The following is a 27,562-nucleotide window of genomic DNA, read 5'->3' as shown; positions in this document are numbered from 1 at the left end:
GGGCAGTACTGACAGCCAGATGTAAAATGCCTTGAATTGAAGAAAACACAATATGCTTAAAAGCAATTACTGTTACGGACACTGATATTTTCTCTTAAGTTATGTATTTCTGATTTAATGCATGTGATATATTGTTGCATGCAATGTTGTGTTGCATACACAGTTTATTTTTATTACGTATTATGTTGTTGGCTTTTTTTCAACATTTTAAGACACATTTTTGTGTGAAATATAGAATTTGGAAATATTGTAATGGAAAAAATGGAATTGAAGAAAAAATGAAACGGTTTTCATTGGGCTCTACTTTTATATTTCTCTGATTCCTTTATAGGATGTAACCGGTGTGTTAGGTGGAGTTGACTTGGTGGCTCCCAGCATACAGGTAAGCATTTAGCATTAGGTTGAATCAGTCATATGTAGGTTCATATTGCTGGTTCAAACCTGTGGTTAACTAGTTTATTAGTTGATTTACTGTTTGATTAAATACAGATTAAGTCTACATACGCACATCGATATGGAAGACGGGGAATCTCGAACCATGACCCAGGAAAAACCCACGTACTGACGCACACATGCACATATTGATTTCCTCTCTCACTCCTCCTCTCTTCAAAGTCAACAAAACAGATAGTCTAGAGGAAAAACTTTCTCCCTCAGTGCCGAAGATGGATTACTGGCAGGGACTTTATAGGTGGAAACTCTGTGTGTGTGTGTGTGTGTGTGTGTGTAACCTGAGGTCATATTGTTGAAACCAGGTCAGCCTTTCACCCCAACTGGAGAACAAGGATGGGCAAGCCCATGGGCTCCACTTTGTGTGTGTGTGTGTGTGTTTACAGCTTTGGACAGGTGTATAAACCCTTCAACACACCAACACACATCTGCCCTTCTCATCATTGTCCTGCTTGTATATGGGGGTATGAGCAAGTGTGTCCTCCCCAGAGCCTGCCATTGGCCTATTTCCAACTGATATGTTAAAACGTGATGTGTTTTACCCTTGTCTGCAGTATGACTAAAGCAAACCTGTCAGTGACCTTGGCCAGAAATCCTATCGCTGAAGGCACTTATACTTTCAAAATGAATTCTAACATCACAGATAGACACAGTGAGACTGTAAATGACATGACATAATTAAAGTCTGACTCCCTCTCCCTCTCCAGACTGGCATATTGCCAGGGATTATAGAGGTGTGTCAGGACGCAACGTCATTTGCGTCCTGACACACCTTTCCAGAGTCCAAAGTGAATTTTAGACTGTTTTAGCTTGCAGGGACACAGTAGCTGCTGACATGCTGCTTCTTTTTTGGTACCTTATAGTCTCACTTTGATGAATCTGAATGACAAAAAATAACATATAACATATTTGAGCTTACTGCAGTGGACATGTGCCATGACATAAAAAGTTGATTTTCTCTGTAGACTTTGGTGCAGGGGAGTGAGCGTTTAACATTTCAGTCATAACAATCTGTCAAATATGAAAATACAGCAGCAAATATAATCCTAAAATATATATCGGACATCTTGCTCATGACTTCCAGTCTCTCTGACCAATCAGTGGCCGGCAGTCTGTTGATATCACATTTTAGCATTGGCTCAGCTTGCTTGGAACCTCGCCAGAGCAGGTACCAAAGAAAGCACCGGGTACTATCCCTAATGGAAAAGCAAAAAAAAAAAAAAATTCAAGCCAAGTAGCGCTAGAAACTGAATAATGGAAAAGCTCCATCAGCTGCATCAGGGCCGACTGTGTGTCAGTACCTCATGCAACCACACTGCACAAACCTCGAACTATCCCTTTAAGTTAGCTGAGAAATACGACACAAGATGGGGCCATAATATTGACAAGCTTGTGTGTGAGAGTGCATTCATCTGTAATGCAGGCCAGTGGCCAGAACGAAGACTGTGATTAATGAGTCTCCCTGTCCGGGATGCTAATCACTTGCAGTGTGCGTGTCCGTGTGTGTGTGTGTGCGTGTGTCCAGACTTGTTAGTTAAAGCACTGGCACATCATGTGCTTTACTTTTTCTAGACTATCAGAGACACAGACTTTCTTTGACGATAGAAGGTGTAGCCGGGTAATGAATGTAGGGAATCATTGGTAAAATAATGAGTGTGCGTCCGCACATGGCTTTGATTATGTGTGTGGGGAGGGTTGAGGAGGGGGTGGGGTGGGGGGATTTTTTTTTGGGGGGGGGGGGGGGACGTGATGGAGGCGTCAAGAACGGTTGGGAGAGTGCATGTACCAAAATGACTGACAGCTGGTCTGGACCTGTGTGGTCAGGTGGAACGGAACTTAAACACAGCCCAGTAGACATTGTCTCACACTCACTCAAAGGCACACGCACAAAAACCGCTCACAACAGGCCTGAACACATGAGCACAGAATAGACACCTCCTACACACACTTAAATGGACACACACACAGATTTGTGCAGCTGTTCTTAGGACACCACATTGACTTCCATTCATTTGGAGAGACTAAACAAAGTGTTAGCCCTAACCTTAGCCATACCCAGTTAGGCATTAGCGGGATAATTAACCCTAATCAGTGTTTATGCCAGAAAAGGTCTTAAAGAGGTAACAAATACAAACGAGCGCGCACACACACACACACACACAGACACACACACAGACAGAGAGAGAGAACCCTTGACAGATACATTCTCCCACTCTACGCTCTGTCACACTGCTGGCTGCCTCACAACCTATGCATGAACACACACACACACACACACACACACACACACATTCTGACAGACAGCTTGGTCAGGTCAGTGGTTTGCGCTACAGAAACACCTTCACTTGTAACAGCAAAGGGGACCATTTCACTCTCTTCTCACACTCTGTCCAATTGTCACCTGACTCACCCCCTCACATTCCCACTGTTCATTCCACAGCACAAAATGTACCTCAGAAATTCAGTAAGTGTAATTTCTTCAGCTCTTCATGCACATATATTCAGACCCGCATGTACAAATGATGAGCAGCTCTCTGGTCATATCAGGGATTCTATTTACAGAATAAGTTTGGTAAATGTTTGAGTCACTCAATACCCTATTAAGGTGATATAGGGTATAGAGTAGTTTTATTTATGCATGAGGGCTGCAAATAAAGTTTATTTTCACAATCGGTTAATTAATCCGTCAATTATTTTGTTGTTTTTAAATGTCCTGTTCCACAAACCACAATGATTCAGTTTTAATGATTTCTTTTTTATATGGAGCAAAGAAACTAGTAGTCACATTTAAGAATCTGAAAAATAGTAAGATAGTTCACGATTAACTTATAATCGATTAATCGAGCAATTGCTTCAGCCCTAGTGTAAAGGCACTGAATCGATGTACAGTATATGTTTTTTTCCTGGATACACAGACGTACATTTTAAGATACACAAACCAGTATTGAGTATCGAGTAGAGCTGCAACTAACGATTATTTTCATAATCGATTAATCTGTCGATTTTTTTCTCAATTAATCGTTTGGTCCATAAAATATCAAATTAATGTGGTGTTCGTCAAAACCTGGAAATGATGATGTTCTCAAACGTCTTGTTTTATCCACAAACCAAAATGATGAACTGTTAATGAATTCTTTGTTATCCAAAGCAAAGAAATTAAGAAAATATTCACATTTAAGAAGCTTAGACAATCGGAAATCTTGTTTTACTTATGAAAAAAAAACGATTAATCGATTATCAAAATAGTTGTCGATCAATTTAGTAATCGATTAATTGTTTCAGCTCTAATTGAGAGTGTTGACGGTGCAGTACAAACCCGAGCACACACATTCTTGTCAACTATTGTGGCAAAATATACAACATCTAAATTGTGCTTTATAGACACTGGAGTGACACTATACTGAGAGATGCTGTGTAGCTGACTCTGACCTCACACCTTTCCCTTTGTGATTTAATCACAACATATTGTCAGATTTCTTTAAAATGAGTCTTCCACGGCAAGCTCGGTTTGTATAAGAAGAAAAGATGCGTGTCCATACGGTAACGATACTAACAGACAGCTGCATCGGAGCTGTAAAGGAGTGGGTGGCGGCCATATTGCAATTCTATATGCATGTCTGACATTAAGACATATCTGACTACTCTCCATGTTTCACTGCCAAAACACTCACATTACAGTTCGCCTGAAGCAACCTAGCAAGCAGTTCAAGGGCCAAATTACTCCTCGACATTATCCGTTCTTAATAGCTGCCTTCTTTGGTGGTGTATCCTTTTTTAATCCTACAGCAATATTTCCCACATGCCCCAATTCAATTTGATCTAATTTAGTCTCATGGTACGAGTGACCAACAGCCCTGTAGCAGCTTGCACAGTTGTTTTAATTGATGCTCGCATCATAGTTCATAGTCCACTTGAACATGCACATTATACAGTATGTTCATCTCTGTCATCTGGATTCAAGCAGACACTGGTTTCTTTCAAAGGAAAAAGAAAGCCTTCAAATATTTTACACAATCGATTCAAATAAGTCTTTTTGGAACAGGGCGAAGGATAAAGCCCCTTTAAATTCAGTGGAAACATATCAAATAATGGAACAGAAAGAAATGGACCATGGACCTTTACAAAGAACAAGAAAATGACCTTGTTTCTGTCATTCAGCTTCCAGTTTTTGTGTCTGATTGTGAGGCTAAGATCACAGAATGAAAGGCACCAAAGCCATGGATCTATTGAAAAGTAAAATCTTATCTTTGAGTTTAAGGAGGTGAGGGAGGAGTTGTATATTTTTGTGCAGACACAGGCACAAAAAAAAAATCCACCTCCAGGTTTAACGCCTCAAGTTCACTGATTTGGAATAAGGATGGGGCTCAGTGAATGCAAATGTTCATGCTTGTGAGTGCGCGTGCACATGCATCAGTGGATTTTGAGCCTCATTAAACCATCAACTCCAAAGGCTCTGAAGTAGCATAGCATGGCTTCTGTAGCAGCTGTTTTCCCAGTCATTAGCTGCTAGGCATCCAACCATGCTAACATACTAACAACACGGTGCCGATAACATTTCGTCTTCTAAACTCTCATGTTTTCTTTCTCATTTAGCTTTGGGCTTTTCTCCGCTCTTACAGTGCACATCTGACATCTGTTGTTTATGGTGTATTGCGATTTTATGAGCCACTTTAACATTCCCTGGCATATCATATGAGAGCTTTTCAAAAATGCAAGCTAAATTATTGTTTTTCCAGCACAATAACACTACACAGTTGGCCTCGTAACCGGAAGGTCGCCGGTTCAATCCTGGAACGGGCTAAACGCTGGGGCCCCTGAGCAAGGCACCCAATCCCCCATTGCTCCCGGGGCACAGATAAGTGCTGCCCACTGCTCCTGTAACCGGCTTGGTGAACTACTGGTTTGTAATAAGGATGGGTTCAAGTATTATAATTGGTGCATGTGCAAAAATGACTAACTCTATTCTATTCTAATTCTTAGGTTCATGCCGGTCAATAATTAGGCCCAGTTCTAAAATGAGAGAAACCAAAACAGATGCTGACAAGACCAGAAATATCTGGAAATACCTTAAAGTGTTGCCTGTTAACTACCAGCAGAAGTTGAGAAGAGCAGAAATCCATGTTATTGTCACTCACTTCACAACACTCAATAACGCACAATGAAATCAGCGCTAAACGCTGTCCACCTGTACCTGTTTTGGCATTTAGCATGATGATACACAGACATGGAGGCAGAATGTAAGTGCATGGCGTCTAACAACATCACCTTCAAGTGATTTTCTGCTCAGTGAACTGATATGTCTTATTATTACCATGCTCCTTGAATTCTTTTAACCACAGTCACAACGAAGGTCTTTCCCTCTCTTTTATTTCACACCTTCTTGTTTGTTCTTTTCTTTCCTCTTCAGTCAATCCGTCGTGTACACAACAGAAAACAAGCAGCAAACTCTAAGCCTTTCCTTCTTCTGTCTTTGCATTGCTACCATAATACATTCTTTTCATTCCCTTTCTTTTCCTTTCCAATTTTACTATATGTTTGTCAGTGTACACGACCGCTTTCTTCTCTTTTCTTTTCTTTCTCAAGCACTGTAGTTGTATGTTTTTCTGTATTACAATGGTAGGTAGAAAAAAAAAAACGACTTACTAAAAACTTTACTTTGCCCTTCAATGAGAATGAATAGTCTGCTCTAAAAGCCACATGATTGCACAGGGACTGATTAAAAACATTCAACACATTCTCTCTGGCATACCAAACATTCTCTGCATTTACAATAACTCCAGGCATGATGTTCATTTTGCAAATGCACTGAGGGATACTGTATAGTGAAAAGCAAGATATATAGACTGCACTGTGCCACATGGCATTAACATCTGATGTGAGGGGAATAATGGAGTTGTACTGCATAATAAATCAAAGTCAGGCTGCACACAAAAGTAAATGAAAATTCTCTCTGCCCCTCCTTGACTCTTATTTGAAACACATAAAGACTAAAAGGAAAGTGCAACTCAGTTGTGGAACATGTTGACAGCGCTCGCACATTTCAATATCTTTCTGCATTCATTAAGATTCCAGGAATGCTGAACCCTGCACAGCAACCAAAAACAATCATTTGGCAAGGTGAACGCTAAAGGAAAACAGAAATCCCCACACAAATATGGAGGATTCGTCAAAGGAACTCACATCACACTCACACAGTTACTTTTATACTTAAGTAAGAGGATATCAGAGAATATCACAGATTCTCTTATACTTCGTATGCTTATCCTAGTCATATTTACTTAAATATAAATAAATGCAAGTCTGTGTGTTTTTCACCACAGCTGATGATCTGCCTTCCTGGCGCAACCCTTCCATGTATTCCGGGCTTGGAACTGGCACTAGGATTTCACTGGCTGGGGTCAATTTAGTGTGTCCAATTAACAATGAGCAATGGGGATTGGGTACCCTTGTTCAAAGGGACCCCAAAATTAACCTGGTGGGGATTTGACTTGGCAACCCTCTTGTTACAAACCCAATTCCCTTCCACTTGGTCTACACGGCACGGTGTATAGTTGTTTCATGCCTGGGAGTTTCGTACCTCACTGTCATTCACTGCTGTGACTGTGCCATGCCGATTTGGGAAGAGGAAAATCAACGGTCTTTAATAAACATTGTCATAGCTGATCACGTTTTAACACACTTTTAGTCATGAAATGTAAACATAAGAATTCATATTTGACCAGTTATTTTAGGGGAAGCAGAGCTTCCCTTGCTTTCAAAGAGCAATCGCCTCTGGTTAGTAAAAACATGATGAAAGACTTGATTTTCAGTGTGAATATTAACATTTCATTTAAAAATGTTATAATAGATAATACATAATGTGTATTACTCACAATTATATCTTATTCCCTACAAGTTCATGTTCTTGTGGGGGGGATATTCAGGCTGATGTAACTGATAATGGAAGTCGATGCACATGTAATATTGATTGCTGAATATCAATAAAAAGTAAATAAAAATATAAAAATGTGACCAATCCTGTAGAGAGAGAGAACACCCAGTACCATCATAGATGGTCAATGAACACACCTGCACTCAGCTGTCACCCATTGGTACACTGCCAGGTGCAAATACAAAACAGTGCATTGGTTTCACACATTCACAATTAGCTCCATACTAACAGCTATAGGAGCGCAGGTGCACTGTAAATAAAAGGAACCATTCTGGGTTGAACATACATATACGCATGATGGAACCACTATAATCATGTCAAGCCCCATTCTGTGCTTTTCCACTATACAGTTGTATCACGGCTCGGCATGGGATGGCTCAACTCGGTTTGGGTCCTTTTCCATTACTACAGTATAGTACCGCCTCAATGTGGGCAGAGTCGCCGTACCACGGCTTTATACGCAACACAAACACACAAGTCAGTGACGAGCAAAGCAGTTGTTTTCGGTGTAGCCGTAGATTAGTTCAGTACATCCTGCATGACAGTCACTGAACTGAGACACATCGGAAGGGGCTCACGACCACCACATTTCGGTAGCACTGTGACTCCTCTGTTAAATATTGAGATTTTGTTGCTAAATGTTGGAGATCAACGCATGTTTCAGGATTTTTAAGTCTTTTAAACTGAAGTTCAGTTTGATTCTTGTGTCGGACGTCGCGCTCATGACTCTCCAGTGACGACACTCTCTGCCAATAAGTGTCCTGTGTCACATTTTAGTATAGGCTCAGCTCACTTGGAACCTCACCAGAGCAGGTATTCAAAAATGACCAGTAGAGTCCAGTCGTGCCAAGCCGCACTACAACTATATAGCGGGAAAGCGTGTGTGTTTGTTTGAATGGTGGAAATCTGTAAGAGAGAATGTCAGAGAATATACACAAAAACAGCATGAAAGAGTGAATTTAGTAATTTAGTGTTAGTGCACTCAGATTGGCCAACATATTTCCATAGAAATCCATCTTCATATTTAAGAGAACGGACTGTTTCACCTGTCTCTGCTCTAGCGTTCAGGGCAATCTACCTCTAAACCATCAGAGTGAGGAAGGAAATATTTGGTACTATTCCTAGTTTCCCATATTTGCTTTTTTATTGTATTATGTGTATTTATCACCCCACTAATGGATTTTGCCTCTAAAGCTCTCCCCTGACAACAATTCCCATGATTCCATGCTCCTTCATGACATTATTAAAAAAAGTCTTTATTATAATTGTGATTGAGAGAGCCCTCGAGGCAGAAATTACTCACTGTGCGTTTAATTCACTTCACTGTGAATCCAAAAAAATTGTTGTTTTCCTTTGTTCTTGCTATTCCAATTCCTCTTCTCATTTTCATAATGTGGAATTTAGTCTATTTATATTGTTTATGTCACATCTCCATTTCTTGAACTACCTCATCTTTGTCTCCAAAGTCCTATTTTTGTGTCCATTTTCTTCTCTCTGATTTGCTTTATTTATGCTGACGTCAGACTTCTACACTGTTGTTTCGCTTGCACTGGCTCTTTTTTTGCTTAGAGAAGAGCTGATGAAAACAAAACCAGAGAAATAAGTGTACAGTGGGGGAGAGAGAGGGGCATGGTGGTGCTGGTGCTGTGTGGCTGTAAACAGGGACGAGGAGATAAACAGAAATGGAAAGAGAAAAGGTGGAAGGCAAGCGGCCGAGAGGGAGCAATCAATAAGTCAGGTCTGGTTTATCAGTCAGTATTAATGGGAATTAACCTTTAACCTGCACTTGCAATGTCATGCTCATGAACACAAACAAGTGGCAAGTCCTCTAATTGCAAATGTCATGTAACTGCAAGGTGCTATCGATACCGCCTGATTACCAATTGTGGGACCTGTGAGAGTGTGTGTGTGTGTGTGTGTGTGTGTGTGTGTGTGTGTGTGCGTGTCCTTGTACTGCTATCATTCTGAGAGCCAGCTGTAGTTTAAAGACCATCTAATGGTTTTAGGATTGAATTAAATGCGAACTAGGTTCAGTGTGGAGTCTAAGGGGGAGGATTGAACGCCAGACTGTGTGGATAACAATATATTTCAGGTTTAAAACCCATCATTTTTGGTACATTTACACCTGGCATCCACGCTTGTCTGAAGTCTGAGCCCCTGAAATGGAGAAACTCAAAGTGTGGCCGACACTTAGTCCTGGACACGCAGGTGCCGAAATGTGCTTCCTAACTGGGACTATTTTAGTCAAGACTCGGCTACCAGTGAGGTTAGGGTTATTACTTCTTATTTCTGATTTAAAGCTAAAATTGCTAACAGTTTAAGGTGGAGGTCACCACACACACACACACACACTGCAAGAAATTGGTATTTCCAAAGTTGCTGTCATCAGTCTGAGAATCAAAGTCATGACCCTCGTTTTCTCCCTCTCTCTCTGTTAATTGTTGTGCAGTTCGTATAGTGTTAAAGAGCATCCACCAGTCAAAGCCAATTGCTAGCATAGCCTTGCTGCATAAAGGTTAGGCACTACATTAGCATTTAGATGAGTGAGTGAGCGAGCGAGAGAGAGAGAGAGGGAGGGAGAGAGAGGGGGAGAGAGGGAGAGAGGGAGGTAACAGAGAGTAATTATACCTCACTCTAGGGGTCATATTAGTGATTTGGTGAAGTGTGTGTGTGTGTGTTTGTGTTTGAACTTGTAACAATACATTTCCACACATGACCATCTGCAATTTGTTAATGTTGCTTTATACCTGCAACCGTGTGTGTGGCTGCGGCTTATGCTAGAGCTGTGCGACTGAAATGCAAAATTAACATGAGGTGCACAATTATGCAACATGTACCTATAATTATGAATCATTATTGTGTAATTATAGTATGATGTTGTTTCACATCCTTGTACACAAAGTTAAGATATTTTAAGATAGCCCACTGAACGAATAAAAACTCTCTAAAACTGCTGTTGGAACCTCAGTTAAGGCATTTTTTTCACATGAACTCTCAGTTGGAATATTCTCTCATAAGGAACGCAGCAGGAGATTGTCTGAATCAGACGCTGATTGTCTGAATCAGTGTGAGCATGCAAGAAGCAGGACAGACACTCGCTTGTTCACTTGCCAAAGATTACCTGGGGGGGTTTTCATGCATTCGCTCAGATATTATCCGGAGATTTGACTACGGGCCTGAATGCAGAATCGCAGAACTAACTTTGGCCTACATTTACACTCTCGCAAACAGCGACAATCCCCGGAGAACATCTGCAGCTTTACACTCTTGTGACTAAAGGCTGTCAATTATATTCCAATAAAAATTAAATGCTTTTACATAAATTGACATGACATAATAACAACCGCTGGTATTTCTCTTGATTGTGAAGTGGGTAACCATCACTGAATAAAGCATTATTCTTCCACTGCCAACCCCCGGAGAACACACGATGCAAGACCTTACAGTCGTGTGCATCGCAGCAACAGCAGACCATCATGTCTTCTCCGTCTAACACCCTGCTATATGTGACAGAAATGGTGACATCACATACACAGTCACCTACTTAATTGCCAAAGATGTGGTGCAATTAAGCCCAGTCAAAAATAACAGAATTAAGCAGCTGATAAAAGTAATTGACCCTCGTTACCAACTCCCTTCTCTCTGACAGTTCTTCCCCTGCTACATGGACGACTGCAGAGAGATAATTAAAGAAGAGCTGCGAAGTGTGTCATACTTTGCTTCCACCTCGGACTCGTCAATGTGTTTGTTTGCCAACCATTAAACCTATTTTGAGCTCTACAAAGAATTAAAAAACACAGCGTGAAGGTAGTTCCTGATCAGTCCGTCAGCATCTACCGCTTTATCCTCAACCAGAGGGTCGCGGGGGGGTGCTGTGCCAATCTCAGCTACATCGGGCGATAGGCGGGGTACAGCCTGGACAGTTCACCAGTCCATCGCAGGGCCACACACAGATAGAGCCAAACAACCATTCACTCTCACACTCACTCCTATGGTCAATTTGGAGTGTCCAATTTACCTATCCCCACATTGCATGTTTTTGGACTGTGGGAGGAAGCCGGAGTTCCCAGAGAGAACCCACGCACACACGGGGAGAACATGCAAACTCCATGCAGAAAGGCCCTTGTTCCAACCGGGGCTCGAACCCGGGTCTTCTCGCTGCAAGGCGAGAGTGCTAACCACTACACCACCGTGTGGCCCTTAGTTCCTGATATTTAACTTTATTTAGAACCGATCAAAGAATTCTGAACCTGTAAGTATGAAGACTTTATTTATCTAAACTAATTTGGAGAATGGTCCACTGTTGTCATGTTCAACTTCACTTCAGAGTAAAGGGGAAACTTTAAGCTTGACAGAAATATTGATGTGAATTCTATGTCCAATGAAATAGAAAAGTATGACTTTGAAGATGTTATTTAAGCGTGCGACCGATTTTTGTTTTCCAACAGCTGACGTTTGACAAGAGCAACTGAGATTTGACAGAAACAGTTGATGGAGACATGTGGTGGTTTACCTCCTGGCGACCTGTCCAAAGTGTCTCCATACGGATGGATAGACAAGTCGCTATACATTACACCGTGTATGTTCAATGCTGTGCATAACAACGAGTGTGTTTTTCATGGTGTGTATGTGTCCAGCTGTGTGTATTTTGGTATTCCAGGTCCAAAGAACTACGATCAGTATTCCGTAACTGTACTCATTCACCACTTCCTCTGCCAAGCAGACACCAATTACTGCTGCCAATCACAGTCACACACATGCACAAACATACAGTAGTGAGCAGAAACAAAAAGGAAGAAAAGAAAACTCGGCGGGATACGGACACAAAGACTGCAGGCCAGTCCCGGTGTGTGAAAGTAATCCCTCTCTCTCACACACACAATTATTGTTATAATAAACACGTAATATTAATTCATAAAAATGTTATGATCGTGCAACAAAGAAAGAGCGAAGGATGTGTTTGGGTAACGTCACTTCTTCTCGTAAAATAAAGAGTAATATAGGTTAAATTCAAATGAGCACTTTGATTTGATTGATCTATTAATAAATAGATCTACTGTATGATGAGCAAAACAAGTGATAAATAACTGATAAGTGATTGAGCTGTTAAGAACTGCGGTTTCCTCATTAGGAGAGCACAGTGGATCCAGCGCAGAGGCTACTGAATCGATCCAATTCAAAATAAACCACTATGGTTGGATCATGTATACAGTTGTCAGTGGTTACAGTTCCAACAAGAGTTAATGAAGAAGAACCAATTGTCTTTAATGGAGAGTCTGAAGTTTTAGGTGCTGGTGATAACACATCAGGTGTGTGACTTGTGTGTATTCATTGGGCTATTATTTGCTTCCTTCGGGATGGGACAGTAACTTTTGTCGTTTGTTGTAACCATAAAAAAAAAAATACAGGACGCGTGTTTGACTAAGTTCAGACAGAAAAATGCAGCTGTGTGTTCAAGGAAAGATCAAGGGAATTTCTTCATGTTCATTAATAAAAACCATAGGTTTTAAGAGCAGATTTTTGAGCATAGTTGCACATAGTCAAACCAACAAAAAAACACACACACACTTTGGGGAAGACAGCATGTGACCTTGTAGGCCTACAACATGCCTGTAAGGTGTAGAACACACACACACTGTACAGAGAGAGAGAGTGAGAGAGAGAGAGAGAGACCCTCTGGGTGTTGTCAGCTATATTGTTCACAACACAGTGATCTTGTTTCATTTTCCCACCGGGGAAAAATCATCACACCCACCATCATTTGCACCTACATGTATGTACATATATAACACATAAGCACAACGCACAAAGAGAACACACAACGCTGTTCTTGGCTGTTAGTTAACCAACGTGTGCCATTCAAGTGTCATGTGACATTAATTGAAGAAGCACAGGTTTGAACGGTGAACACGACAACATAGTGTCAGACGGAAGTGGTTTGGTGTTTGAGCTTTCAATGAAGGAAGGACACGTGGTTCTGAGTGGGTGAGGAGATGAGAAGGAGAAAACAGAGACACCTATGGCTCCATTCTTCCTCTCTCTTTCTAGTTTCTCTTCTCCTATACTTTTTTTTCCTTCCCTTTTTTTAAATTGAGTTTGGCCAATTTGTAACTAGAAACCTGCTGAGACCGTGCAGTATTATGTGCCTCCCTTAGGGATAGATCTGTGCCGCCTCACTGTAGAGACATGTCTCCGCCAAGGACAAGGAGTCTTTTTTTTGGATTAAACTATATGAAAAGAGACAAGACAAATAAATTATTAAGAGCAGAATATGCTTCCACTGTGGTTGTCTGGAAAGGGAGGTCCAGCTGTGTAGCACAGTCTGTGAGATCCACCCCACATGGAGTTCCAGTACATCCTTCCAACTTTCTGTTCGAAAACAGCCTCTTCAAACAAACAAAGAAAAGATCTGCGTCTAGATGAGTGAATTAGCTCTGTATCAGAGGAGATCTGCATCTGTAATAAGTGCATCATGTGACCATGCAGGTAAACTGTGCATGCGTAGATTTTCTCCAAGGAAATTGATCATTTTCATAACGTACTGCACGGGGTCAGCCTTTTATCTTGATGTATGTCTGTCTTTGGTCACTCTCACTCTTCATCAATTTACCTGAAAACATAGTTTTTTTAATGATCTGCTCATTCTGTCCCTCTCCATCATCTTTTGTCTCGCATCCCACGGCTTAGGTTGTTATATCCCCTCTTCTCACTGCTGACCCCATGCACCTCCCGCCTTCATGTTTCCATAAAGCTCAGTCTTTCTAATCACCCTCCTCTCTCTTGTTATATCAGACATGTTTGACACAGTTGGCTGGATGCTGCTGGTGTTCTCTGGATTTTGTTGCTTCTCTGTCAGTCAAGCTATTCCGGGCTACAGACTGATGGTATGATGGAACAAGACTCCCAGACAGCTGCAGCTTTGGTTGTTTTGCAGCAGAGAAACAGAGCTTATGGAAGTCACTTGTGACCTCCAAACACACAGACTTGTGGTTTTTTTTCAGTGGAAATATTGACAGCTACACACAAAGACTGATGAAAAGTCGACATGACAGAAGATCCCTCTTAATGTTCATGTGCATTTCCTACTTACTTTGAAGAACAGCCTTGTGTCTCTGCTCAACTTCTCCCATTTGCATACGCTTCACATGCCCCCCCCTCCCCTCCCCCCAAATAAAAAAAAAAACACCAAAGAGTGCACATTTATTAGAAGAGAAAAATTATCTAATTACCATAAAACCACCATGGATATGAAGAAGCAGCAAAAAGCCCTAGGCTATGAATGGTATACTGGTGCTTGATTAACTATGTAATCTTGTTGCATACTCTTAAGTTAATTAACACAACAGCCAACAAGTCATCTGCACTTATTGACAAGGGCGTTTTGTCATCAAGTAGAAAAAGGAGACTCTCGTAACTTCGCTGCGGTACTAGACCTTCATGGCTGTGAGCACACAAACCAACAATTCTTCATGAAACATTCTTTTTAATACGATCCACCACTCAACAAGATGATACCATTGTGTCTTCCATATGTCTGGAAGTTGAAAGTAACAACAATCCAATGCACGGACACACGACAACTATCACACATATCATTTCCTGTGTTTAGTTAACCCTTCTGTTACCAATCCTGTCACCGCCCACATACTTGTCATTACGGCGGCCCTCAGGACGTCCGCCGAACGACCGTCCGATCACAGACAAGATTCACCAGCGTGTCACACATTAGTGACGTCAGCTTCTCAGTACCATATTCCTAAACGGTTGAATAACTGCCAGATATAACAAAAGTGAAAGTTGTCTTGGAAAAAGGGGCAGAAGCGCTCACTCATTGAACAGTTTTTCAAAACACCAGCTACTGCGTTTAAATTTTACTAATCGGCTTTATTAGTGTGCTTTGCGTCACTGGTCATCGCATCGTTGTTCCAGACTCCTCCCCCTTTATAAAAGCCGGAGCTGTTGCTTCATCGCCTTTCCCTCTCCCCAACACTTGATGCACAGTGTGAGCGATTGAAAGGCTCGACTCACTGAGCACCTTTTTAGTGGTGGGGATTTTTTTCACTCAGCTGCAACTCAGTGTCAGATTCACTCCCAGACCGCGCCACTCTCCCTCCCCTCTCCTCTCCCTTACTCAGCTCTCAGCCCACTTATTGACTTTTTTTTTTTTAAAAACAGGCATTAGGCAGAGTTAGAGGCAGAAGAAGGGGTTGAGTTACCCTTTAAACTCCACAAGGCGTTTCTGTGTGTCTGGGAATATAATAAAAGAGTCGAGAACATTTGTGTGCATCTCGGCTGCAGGGCTTGTCAAGTTTTCATTTAACCTCTCGAAAATGAGAATTATTTTCGGGAAAGGAGGTAAAACAAAAATTCCATGGACCAGTTAGAAAGATTTTGGTCAAAGATACAAGAGATGGAGACAGTTGCAAATCACACTTATGGAGCTGAGACGAGTCATGCACCTGTTCCATTCAGGTTCTTGCATGTTAGAGAGGGTTTTAATGGACCATTAACCCACTGCATATAATTGTGGAGGACTTAAAGTATATTATATTTATGTATGTCTCTTCAAAGACTCTTCCAGCATCTCTGTATAGAGTAAAAAAAAAAAAAGATATTTTCTGTTAAAGGTTGGAAGAGAAAGATAAAAAAAAATATTTTGTACCACATAACATGTAATAACCCTATAACTGTACAATAAATAAAATATTAAGTTTGTGATCATATTATCTGGAAGATAAAGTAATAGTCCAATGTCCATCGACAATAACAATATTTAACATTCTTCTACATTTATGTTATTTAGCGAGTAGTCCAACTGATGAATGTAACTTTTGAACAGTAGTCCAATGTTGATATTTAGCCCTTCTGAGGCGATTCCGTGAGTAAATCAATTAATTAAGTATACATTGCTTGCTTATATATCTTAACAATCAAATCTCTGACTTATTTCTTTATTTTATTTAAAAGATTGGTTTGTTCTGAATTTTATTATTTGACCTGATCTGGCCCTGAACTTGGTTTTAATTTCAGCCCCCTCTGTAATTTAAATGTAAAAGTTTGACATCCCTTGTACCACTTGTTGTCGTACATACTGAAGTGCTCTGTAAGACCATTTTCCCCTTAATTTGGAATTAAAACAACATTAGAAACGCTGTTCTCTTTCGCAGTAACAGTTAAATATCTAACGTTGAAAGAAGACTGCAACACTGTGGATGTGGATGCATGTATTGTGCTTCACTATATCCAGGTGGATAGAGTTTACCATGCAGGAAACAGCTTTCATCTATAAATATACACAACAGGCTCCGAGTTACTTGAAGCTGAAATGCCATTTGCTCTTTAAGTTTCTGTTAAGTCAGAGGTTGATGTGAATTTATTTATAGCATGTTTAGCAGCAAATTGGGGGGTTTAAGAAGTGTGTTACAAAGAATAGAAGAGAGGCACAGATTCAATGGAGACCATCTTATTCTCCGTCTGTAGCACTACAGGATTGGGGAAAAAAAATAAAAAATAAAACACCAAGGAGAACTGCTGGAGGTTTGGAGATTAATGTTATTTTAATTTGTCTTTCAAGACATCTTACATTATGGTTTATGAAGCTCATTTTTGCCACTGCTGTCTAAATAAGTCTTCATGCTGTATAGGGATTTGAATAATACAGTCATCTCAAGGCTGCACAGGCCATACTGTAAATGTGTCCCTGTTTGCTTGCATCGGTACAACTCTGTCCTGGATATTCACAGTGTGAGAATTGTTTTTGTACACAATTTTTGCGAGTAGAAGATCCTTGCTTGAAATCTGGGGGCCTTTTGTTTTCCATGTTCTCCTCATGCGTGCATGGGCTACAAGTGTAAGCATGCCTCAGTTTACACTCACAGCTTGGGATTAATATAATTTAATAACTGAAGACTGTTAAAGCCTGCATGGTCACCTATCCAGAGTGAATGCTATCTCTACCAGGGTAACAGGGTGTCAGCTCCCCCTGAAGCCCCAAGTGGACGGACGGATGGAAGATTAGGTCTTTTCAATGCTTTTCAATCGTTTGCCTTGATCCACAAAGACAGGACAAAGATTTGATGTTCACAGTACAAGTTATATTCTTGGTAAAGCTGGAAAAGGGCAGTACATTAAATGTCTTTCGGTGGCACTCAGTGAGGTCATGTGATGCCAGACGTTTCAGATTAGAGCCTTTCTGACATGTTACAGCATTTCAATAGCCTCAAAATTGCCACTGTGATGGAAAAAGGTATCTCTGGCACTTTTTTTAAAACATGAGAGGGTGACATGTAAAAATCACCAGCACATTAACATAAGAAAGACAGGCATTTGTGTCTTCATCCTTCTCTCTGTCACCCTCTCGCTTAAACTTTTTGATCCTCTACGTTCTTTTTTCTGCACCTCCTCCCTCGTAATCAACAACCTTTATTCATCCTCCTCACCCTCTCCCACTTATTCTCCCATCATTTGTCACTTCTGCCCTTTATCCTCCACGGCCAATCACTCGCACTCTCACTCTGCTCATCCCTTTCTCTACCTCCTTCTCATCACTTCGCTTCTTCTTCCCCGCTTTCCTTCCAGTCTCCCCCCCACACACACACAGACACATCACTCTTCCAATCGCTCTGTGAGTGACAGGTAAAGCAGCCACCGTCAGGCCTCTCATCTGAGGAAATGTTTTTTGTCTGTCTATCTGTCCATCCATCTGTCTGTCCCGCAAACCGTCCGTCTCTCTGAATCACTTGACCAAAACCGTGATTCCTGTCACCGGCAATGACAGAGGCAATTATCTGTTAATCAGCATTTAATCCAAGGTCTCCCTCATCACACACACACACACACACACACACACACACTAAATATGCATGTGCACCCAAGCTCGGTTCCCCCAAGCACTTCCACAAGTGACGGATGTATGGATGGTTGATGAAATAATGAAACCACAAGCTGTGGATGCACTGATGAGCAGATTAATTGGGAAACAAGTGGAGCTGAGCATGAATGAATGAATGGATGGATGAGTGAATGGAATTTAGCCGAATCAGGGTAAAAAAAACAAAACTTCACCTACATATATGAAGGAGGAAGAAAAGATGAGCTGACTGATACAGGAGTTGTGTACAGTTGTGTGCTGTAGTCATTTCTGTTGTTGTGCCTATGGCTGTCAATCAGCTGTGTCTCTGGCGATCCTGCCTATCCCACCTTTAATTGATGACAAACCAGTGTGTGTAGCTTCAGATTTGGCTCCTTTGTTGTTGTCTGGTGGACCCGGTGGGGGTGCAGCTCTAACTACATCTGTGTGTCCCTCCTCTTGGTGTGACCTCCCACACAGTGTGCCATTTATGAAATTTAGCCTCTGCGAGTACAAAGTGAATCACGCTCAAATATCATCTAATATCATCTTTGTCTCCTCCAGCTAGAGTCTAGGACTGTTTATTACCTACCTTCCTTCCTCCCTCTACCCTCACTTATGTCTCATTTCCTCCTCTACTTTCTTCTTGCCTTCCATGCTCACGCTTTTCCTCCCTTCCACCCTCTCACCCCTCCCCTCCCCTCCCCCCAGTCTTGTTGATTAAGCAGCCTCTCTTGCCTAACATATTTTATTAAATATGGATTAATTACTCTGAAACCTTGTTAAGCTCTGTTAAAACCTCTTGCATTAATCAGCCGCTATTTTTAATGAGGGGAAAGGAAGTTTTGCATTGCACTGCATCATGTTTTTTGGGTTTTTTTTTTTTTTTAACGCCTCTGTCATTACAATCAGCTCAATCACGTCTCTGCATTTGCCTTGGTACTCTAACTGAAGTTTTGACTTGTAGAGTTTTAGTGCTGTGCTCACCAGGTGTCCCCGAATATGAACCTTCAAATTTAGTGTAGGGGTGAAAGTTATCACTCAGAGATCCAGATGACTGTGTTGTTTTTTTAAGCTATTTCTGTAACATCTCAAGTAGCTGCAGCATGAGTGTTGCCTTCGAGGGTAAAAAACAACAAAAAAACAATTCTAAAATGTCTAGTCTTATTGTTGTAGATAACTGAACCTGAAACCAGTTTGAATCTGATGGTGCAAGAAATGTGTTTTTACACTTTTTCAATCAGATAATCACACAGATGACAAGCATGTGCTTGGATACTGTTGCTTATTTATACTGCATAAATGTCACTCAACACCTGATACCACACAAGTCTATATTGGGGGAAATAAATGAATATATATATAATATAATAGCTGGAGTCAATCCCAGCACAGGTCACCGGTCCATCACAGGGCTAATTTACAGAGACCACACACACACTGAAAGACTACCACTGGTACATGTGTTCCAGTTTGGTGGTCTGACTGGTGACCTTCCCTGTTGCGAGGCAACAATGCTAGTCATCGCACCGCCGTGTAGAGGAAGAATTTGCCAAAATGTTCACAAAGCAAATTTGATTTAAGTGACAAAATTCTCAGCCTTCATTTCCCTTAGTAATACTTGCTACTCATGGAGATTTTTAATGAGCTGTAACAGATAGAATGATCCATGTGCAATAGACGGTGGCAGAACTTCTATAACACCTTTTCATTTTCTCTGCAAAGGTTTTCTTTGTAAAATCATGGACTTAACTCTACTGTGTACATACTTCTTGCGGGTCCAGTAGAAGCCGGACAGCTTTCATTCACCTCTTATGAGAGTAGGGCTCCAACAGCTAATTGATTAAATTGATTAAAATCGATTATTAAAACAGTTGGCAACTAATTTAATAATCGATTAGTTCGGTCTTCGTTATTACACGTACAGATGCTAACCCCTAATGAGGGGCAGTAAGCGCCATTAAGTTTGTTTTTAATTTGGCCTGAAATTGGGCGTTGGACACAAATTTGCTGAAAAATGTAGATACACTTGATGATAATTAGCTGAATAACGGTGTATAACGTGACATGAAGTTTTTTATGCAATTATTCAGAGACATTTTCACCCGAATCCTTCATTTCTTCCTCTATAGTTACACCTCCATGGCCTGAGTTTTGTGTATTTTATTTATTGAATTGTTCCTCAGCTCATTTCAAGGTGGAGACAGGTGTTTGTTTCAGAACATGCTCTCTGCACTGTATAAAAACGGATGGTCTTTGTTTTTCCTTAGTTATTAAAACTGTTCACCATCTTAAAATTCAAGACTTCAATAGGATTTTGTTTGACAAAACAACATAAAGAACTGCTGGTATATATATTTTATGTTTTGCTTTACATTGATTCAGCTGCTACAAAATGTTCGTTTAATATTTGATGTGAGTTGTTGGAAACAACTTTTGTACAAAGACAGTTTGGTTTATTAAATAAAATGCTCGGAATTGAATTGTTTTATCCAATTAGTAATCGATTCTTTGAAAGAAACCCTATAATAATCATTAGTTGCAGCCCTATATGACTATTATCATCTTCTAATATTCTGCTGGTAATCCAGTGACTCAAGATCTTAATTCTACTTCATTTATGCCTGCAGACATTTGATGGCTGAATGCTGTCTGTGACACCATTACACCCTTCTATGGATGAGGTTTCTGAAATCACCGTTGTATCATTTATGACGGCTTTATAATTTAAGTGCTGCGCTATAATTTCCCCTGTATAATTTAAGTAATAAACATATTAACAGTAATTAATGGTTTCACCTGTTATAATCAAAGCATCCGTGTCCACCAGGCACATTTGTATTCAGGCTGTTTGTGTGTAGACAAAATGTCTGGGCAAAGTGTGGGTGATGGTTTCTGCTGCTGTGAATATATGCTCTTCTACTTAAAGCATATATATGGATTATTTATATATATTTTTTCATATACTGTATATATATTTTATCATATATATACATATACATATACTGTATCTGTATTAAAGGTGATGGGCAAGTTTCAAAAACAGAATATTTGAGTTTATTTCACTGATCCGTGGTCAACTGCTAAGTTTGGGTTTATTTTTCATAACAGATGACATTACAATATGCTGTTATTTCTTTTCAATTTCAAAAGTACTTTTGGTGGTTGGGCAACACCCGAAACCGAACCCTTTCAAGGTGCAGACAAAAAATTCTTCCCAGTTTTCCCACAAAGTCCATGTACATTCTAAAACGCATTGCACTCACTTTGTTAAATATCCTCAGGCACTTTGAGAAAGTTATCTGTAGTACTAATGCAGCTTTTTAATGGTTACATCTGTACATTCTCTCCAATGGATTTTGTGAGCACTGCTGGCCCTTTTGATGCACCAGACAAAATCTCCCTCAGGGCAAATGAATATACAATTTTTTTTATTTTTTTTTTGTCTCACCATGAGATGATGATTTTCTCAGTGCCGTTTTATCCTTCCCTGCTCAAATGTAATAAATCATTTTGTTTTCAGCTGTCAAATATGGGTTAGTCTGACACCCATTTTCCGAGAAAAGATAAGAGAGGATATTAGTCAAATCAATTGGTCGTGTTTGAAACAATTTGACGGGTTTTCAACAATTTCCAGTACATTTCTTTGTGCATTAACAATATAAATACAATGTTGCAGTGACACATGATCACACTTGGGGACTTTGGGTAGTGTACTTCACCTGGATATTGCGAAAAAACATATTTTTCTTAAAATGCAGTTATCATATGGACTTATTTGAGAGTAAATTACGTTGTTTTTCACTCTTGCAGTCTATTTTGGATGATTCAAATATTATTACTGATATTATCAATCGATATTCAGAAAATAAATACGGTTTCAGAACTTCTTGCATGATTTTTTATTGTAATCACACACTACTACTGAACCCAATGCCCTTCTGTGTACAAATGCATGCAGTTCTAAAGCCGCATAAGTCCGGACTTTTTCTAGATAGTAAATTGGTGAGACCATGTGAAGACAAAGCAGGGGAAGCTCCAGATGGTTCCCCAGCAAGTGTCCTGCCTCCTTCGTGCTCAGGCCAAACTCTACCCCTTCATCTGGATGTTCTGATATACACATATAAACCCACACAACATCCCGTTGTGTTCATCGTGAGTCAACGGCAAACTCCAGAAATTGTCCAGATCCAATTTTCAGGACATTTTCAAGAGTTCATATCAACAGAAGTGTATATCAGAGGCTGCTGCAGAGAGCAGTCTCGCTCAATCTTTTAGCGCCACTAGTCACACACAAATTTATTCAGTGCCCGACACAACACTCTCTTTCTCACACACACGCATCCACAAACACACAAACACACAAACACACACACACGTGATGCCTCCAGCACTCAGCATGCCTTGCTATTAGGCTGTCAGTTAGTCAGGCCAATAGAATAAGTGCCACAGATTAGGCGCGCACACACACACATACACAGTGCGGAAGGATGGACAGCATACTAAACAGAGTGGGGCAGAGAGGTGACAGAGATCCTGTCATAAAGCTCTTTCCCTGTCTCACTTTCACACACAAACACACAGCCAAGAAAACAATTACAGCCACTCAGTCAGTCAATAACGGTGAGACCTAATCAGACATAATCAAATTTGTGTGCTTTTTTTTCTCTCGTCTTGACCTCCCGTCATCCTTTGTTTTTGTCATTTCCTCCGACACCTCGTCCTGCGCTCGTCTTTATGCATTTTTTTGATTATTCTCTCCCGTTTCCTCCTCTTTCCTCTGCTTCAACATGTTCTAGACAAGAGTGATGAATGAGGCTTCAGACGACGAGAGTATCGCTCTTCCCACAGTCTTGTCCTTTCACCTCCTCTTTGCCTTCGATCTCCTCTCCTCCCAATTGTAGCCTTCCCTTTCTCCTTTTCCTTTTCCCCATGGTCTATTTTAAATTCTGTGCTCCCTTTCATCTCCTTAATTCCAACATGTGTCTCCTCACCTCCTCTCTCTTTCCATCTTTCCTTTCTCATCTTCTTCTTGCTCATCCGTCTTTCCTCTCCTCTCATCTCTATATTCTTTTCTTTCCTCTCGTCTTTCCCACACTTTTTTGTTCTTCTCTCATCCTTTGGCCTCTCCCTCTTCTCCATTCTCCCTCATCATATTGTTTCTTCATCCCATTTGTGATAACTTTAACATTCCTTTCTCCTCTTCTTCCCCATCTTCTATCCACTCCTCTACTCTTCTTATCCCCAGTTCTTCCTCGCATTACCCTCTGCCTGTGTCATTATGTCTCTACTCCTCTTTCACCCTGCAAGACCATGTTGTCTCTCCTTGTCTTCACTTGTCCTCTGTTTGCACATCCGTCTCTCTCAGTGTTACACATTCCAGTGAAAGGTGGAACGTACACACACACACGCACGCACGCACGCACGCACACACACACACACACAGTTATCACATGAAGGGCTTTTTAATTAGGGGATTGAGTGCTGTTGATTTGATCAAAGCCAAATGCCTTGGTCACGTCCCCCTTGCGTGTCAACTCACAAGGAAAACAAGTCACGGAGACAGAGAGAGCGGAAGAGATACATGGAAACCACCTTCCGCTTTCTCCTTCAATTCCCTTTCTTTCACTCTTTCCTCTCCTGACCTTACTGCACAAAGAAATTTAATCAAGAGGGATATAAATTCTAAATTGCTTACCCTAGGAACACACACACACACACACACACACAAACACCTCATCGCCCAAGTGGTCACCTCTAGATTTGAACGGATGTTCAGAGGTTAGCGGTCACTGGAACGGAAGCATACCTGGCCCACACACATACACACACACACACACACACACACTTTTGTTTACTTATCTGATTATATTTACTGTGCAGATGTTTGAATATTAACACTGTCATCCAACTCTCTGCCAGAAAGTGTACATTTAAATAATAAATAAATAAATAAATATTTAAATAATTTAAATAAAAGCACTCAATATACCACACTGATACCTTTAAAACACCATACATTTAGAGATAGATGGATGGATGGATGGATAGATAGATAGATAGATAGATAGATAGATAGATAGATAGATAGATAGATGCACTATAGCCACTCTGAACCTGTATGTGTGTGAAGGAGCGAGTGTGTGAAACGAGTAATCAATCTGATGTGCGAATGTCGCCCCCTAACGGCACATAAGCAAACGACAGCAGCAATAGCAGCACTATCCTCTTGCACTGTTTCTTTCAGGTGCTTTCAAACCCGGTCACACACAAGCAAGCATCCTCTTCTAATAGAGCCGTTGGTTGGAGGGCTCGTGATTGATAGAGTATAAACAGTGAATGAAGATATAACTTCCTTAAACCCGTTCAGTTTCTGAAACACACGCGTTGCAATAAACTTTGCATCACGGGTTCATGGAGTTTGCTCTCCTAAACATCGGTTTATGTCAACAGAAACTTAAATCTCTCTTTTTTTTAGGTCCCATTTATCCTTTCGGACACTTTATTTCACCTTAACGCGCAGTGCAGCGGCACCATTACGCACGGTGTGTGTGTGTGTGTGTGTGCGTGAGAGAGAGAGAGACGGCGCGCCGCAGCAGCGCCAAGCCAGAGACAGAGACAGAGGAGACGAGGGGGAGGGAGGACGTAATGTTTAGAGTCAGTCTTTCCTTCAAAGTACCCTCTTTTTGCAGCCTTACAAGTTATGAATACCAAACAGAAGGTGCCGAGAGTGAGAGGGGGGACAGGGAGAAGCAGACAGGCTGCTGCTGGTGCTGCTGCTGCAGTCCACTGCAAACATCACTGATTCTATCTGATTTTTCCTGTCAAGTCGAGCCTAAATTTGTGAAAATGATGTCTTGCTGCTTGGTAAAGATGGAGTGCAGGATACACACAAGCCCTCTGACGTGATCGAGGCTTTTGTTTTAAAAAGTGACAGAAAAGTCCGTTTCGACTCATATATAGAGCACTACATATATAGGTAAATAAAGATATTAGGTTGACGCAACGTTACTGTTAAACACTTTGACTTCACGTCCATTCTATGACGAATTAATGTAGAATTTGTATGTGAGTTTTTTTAGGACTGGATTATACTGGAGAGCCGAGAGCAAACTCCCCATCCAAGAAACGACGCGTGGCTCTATTTTAATTCCAATAATAGATAATCAAAAAATATTAAAGGACCACTGACTGGATTAAAGAATGAAAAACAACGCACATAATCTGCGCAAAATCTGCCAAACTCTGGCGCGTAACAAGTGCATTGCAGAGGAGCGCTGCATGGCTCCTGAGTCTGACTGCGCTGCAGAAATGCTGCCGAGGACTGATCACCCATTCAGATTAAAACAATCTGACAGAAATATGACTATTTATATAAATATTAATATTTGAAGAAAAACACAAAGCTTTGGGTCTAACTTCGTTGTGTTTTAAGATGCCACAAGAGAGCCCCGTACCCACGAAACCCAAGACACATATTCATTTGACCACTGCGTAAATAAATTAAGGAACGCTTCGTTGCTCCAGCAGATTCACAGCGAAACATAACCAACACTGAACCACAAAACCTGGGTAACTCATTATAACCCAGCTTTGGACCCACGCGCGCGCGGAGCTTTACGCAGCCTCCACAACTTCCCACAAATTATCCGATGCGCACAACAGGACAGTGGTCTTCATAACTTGTACGACTAACTTATCAACAAACGTGCTTGAGAGCAATGATCGCCATAAATAAGTGATTTATGGCGATCATTACTCTCAAGGTGCTCTGCTCCGTGCAGATTCCCGCGCGTATGTGCAGGTGTAAATATGACTGAGCTCGTGCGTGTTTAACCGCCCCACTGTCCAGAAACATGACACAGTGCGGCTGCACTTTCCTCCTGAAACACACTCCATGAAAGTATGCGTCCACTTTGTGTCACATGTGCGCCACCTCGGTGCCGTGCCATTTCATACCGACTCAAACTTATTGTAAATAAACAAAAGCACTTCAAAACACACACACAACGAAATCCACGAAGACAAGGAACAGTGTGCTTTACCTGGAAAGAATTGTCCTTCAGTAAAACCCAGAAGTGCAAAGAAGAGAAGATTGTGAAGGAAAAGGGGACAAAGACTCCGTTTATCCATTTCTTTTGTCTTTTTCTCTTCTTCTTTTACTTAGTGGTGCAGATTATTTGACATACTCCCGTCTGGTCCTTCAACTGGTTTTCCGTGGTTCGGGACAGCAGTGATAATAACTGAGGAAACAGTGATACAATCCTCGCATTGGTGGATAAGAAGAAACAGAAAGTTGGATTCGAATTAGACTGGATCTCTCTCTCTCTCTCTTTCTTTCTCTCTATCTCTGTCTTTCTCTCTCTCGCTCTGTTTCTCTCTGCTCCCGCAGACAGTCTGTGTGCGCGCGTGTGCGTCAGTGCTCGTGTGTGCCCACAGAGCGGGGCGCAGAGTGTGTGTGTGCGCACTCAGACGGTCTCTGACACACTAACGTGGAGTTGGACAGGAATGGAGAGCAGCGCGCGCCACACCGGGTGCTGAGGCGCGGATTAACGCGCGTAGGATTTCCGGTGAAATATTTCAAAATAAAATGTAGAGTAGAAGTGGAACGTCTCAGTAGGTAAATATAATATAATAATATAATATAATAAGTCACAGAGCTTTGCAAACTGATTTTTAACCAAACTAATTGAATCAGGTGAATGGGCCCTTAATGTGACGAAGATTTAAACGTGTACAAATCAGTGTCAGTTTTGGATTTCAGATAGTTTGACAAATATATTCGCCAGCATTTATACACACACACACACACATAACGGGTGACTTTAGTAAATACAAACCAAATACATGCTTTTATTTGTTGACGTGGATGCCAATTTCCTGTGACGCCTTTACTGTTTTTCGCCACCTTGACTGTACTTGAGGCTTTTTCTACATTTCTTAGGTTTCCCCCAGGTCCTACTGCCTGCTCCCTCCGCAAAGATAGAGTTCACTCACTTTGTAACCCTATGTCTGTCTCTCTTCATTCTCTCATCTCTTACCGTTGTAATGAGATGCGATCAGTCCGCTCATTTTACTGGGCATGACATATCCTTTTCAAGGTCTCTCTCTCTCTCTCTCTCTCTCTCTCCCCCCCTCTTCAATTAAATTAAATTTAAAAGGGCTCTATTGGCATGGGGCACATACTGTATGTTGACATTGCCAAAACAAGTGTCAAAATGAAGTGTGGTAAAACATTTCTAAAAGTGTAGAAATGTAGGAATATAAATATAAAAATGCCTCCGTTATCACACGTGTTTTACTAAAAGAACCTTCATTTAACAGCAGGGAGA

At 41.0% G+C, this 27,562-nt stretch overlaps 1 protein-coding gene across 9 annotated transcripts in view; it reads right to left on the bottom strand.

Annotated features, from left to right (window-relative positions):
* The window catches only part of ptprt (protein tyrosine phosphatase receptor type T), a 256,950-nt gene extending 230,228 nt beyond the window's left edge, over positions 1–26,722 (bottom strand). For all 9 annotated transcript variants that reach the window (XM_058631865.1, XM_058631867.1, XM_058631868.1 and 6 more), the window contains exon 1: positions 26,276–26,722. In XM_058631865.1, the coding sequence (XP_058487848.1) occupies positions 26,276–26,363 (88 nt within the window). In that variant the 5' untranslated portion in view covers positions 26,364–26,722. The remainder of the gene's footprint in view (positions 1–26,275) is intronic.
* Between the last annotated feature and the right edge of the window lie 840 nt (positions 26,723–27,562).

The sequence above is a fragment of the Solea solea genome, chromosome 6 (genome assembly GCF_958295425.1).
Source record: "Solea solea chromosome 6, fSolSol10.1, whole genome shotgun sequence".
Classification (NCBI taxonomy): domain Eukaryota; kingdom Metazoa; phylum Chordata; class Actinopteri; order Pleuronectiformes; family Soleidae; genus Solea; species Solea solea.
The sequence above is the reverse complement of the archived record's forward strand: the minus strand, read 5'-3'. Positions and strand labels throughout refer to the sequence as shown.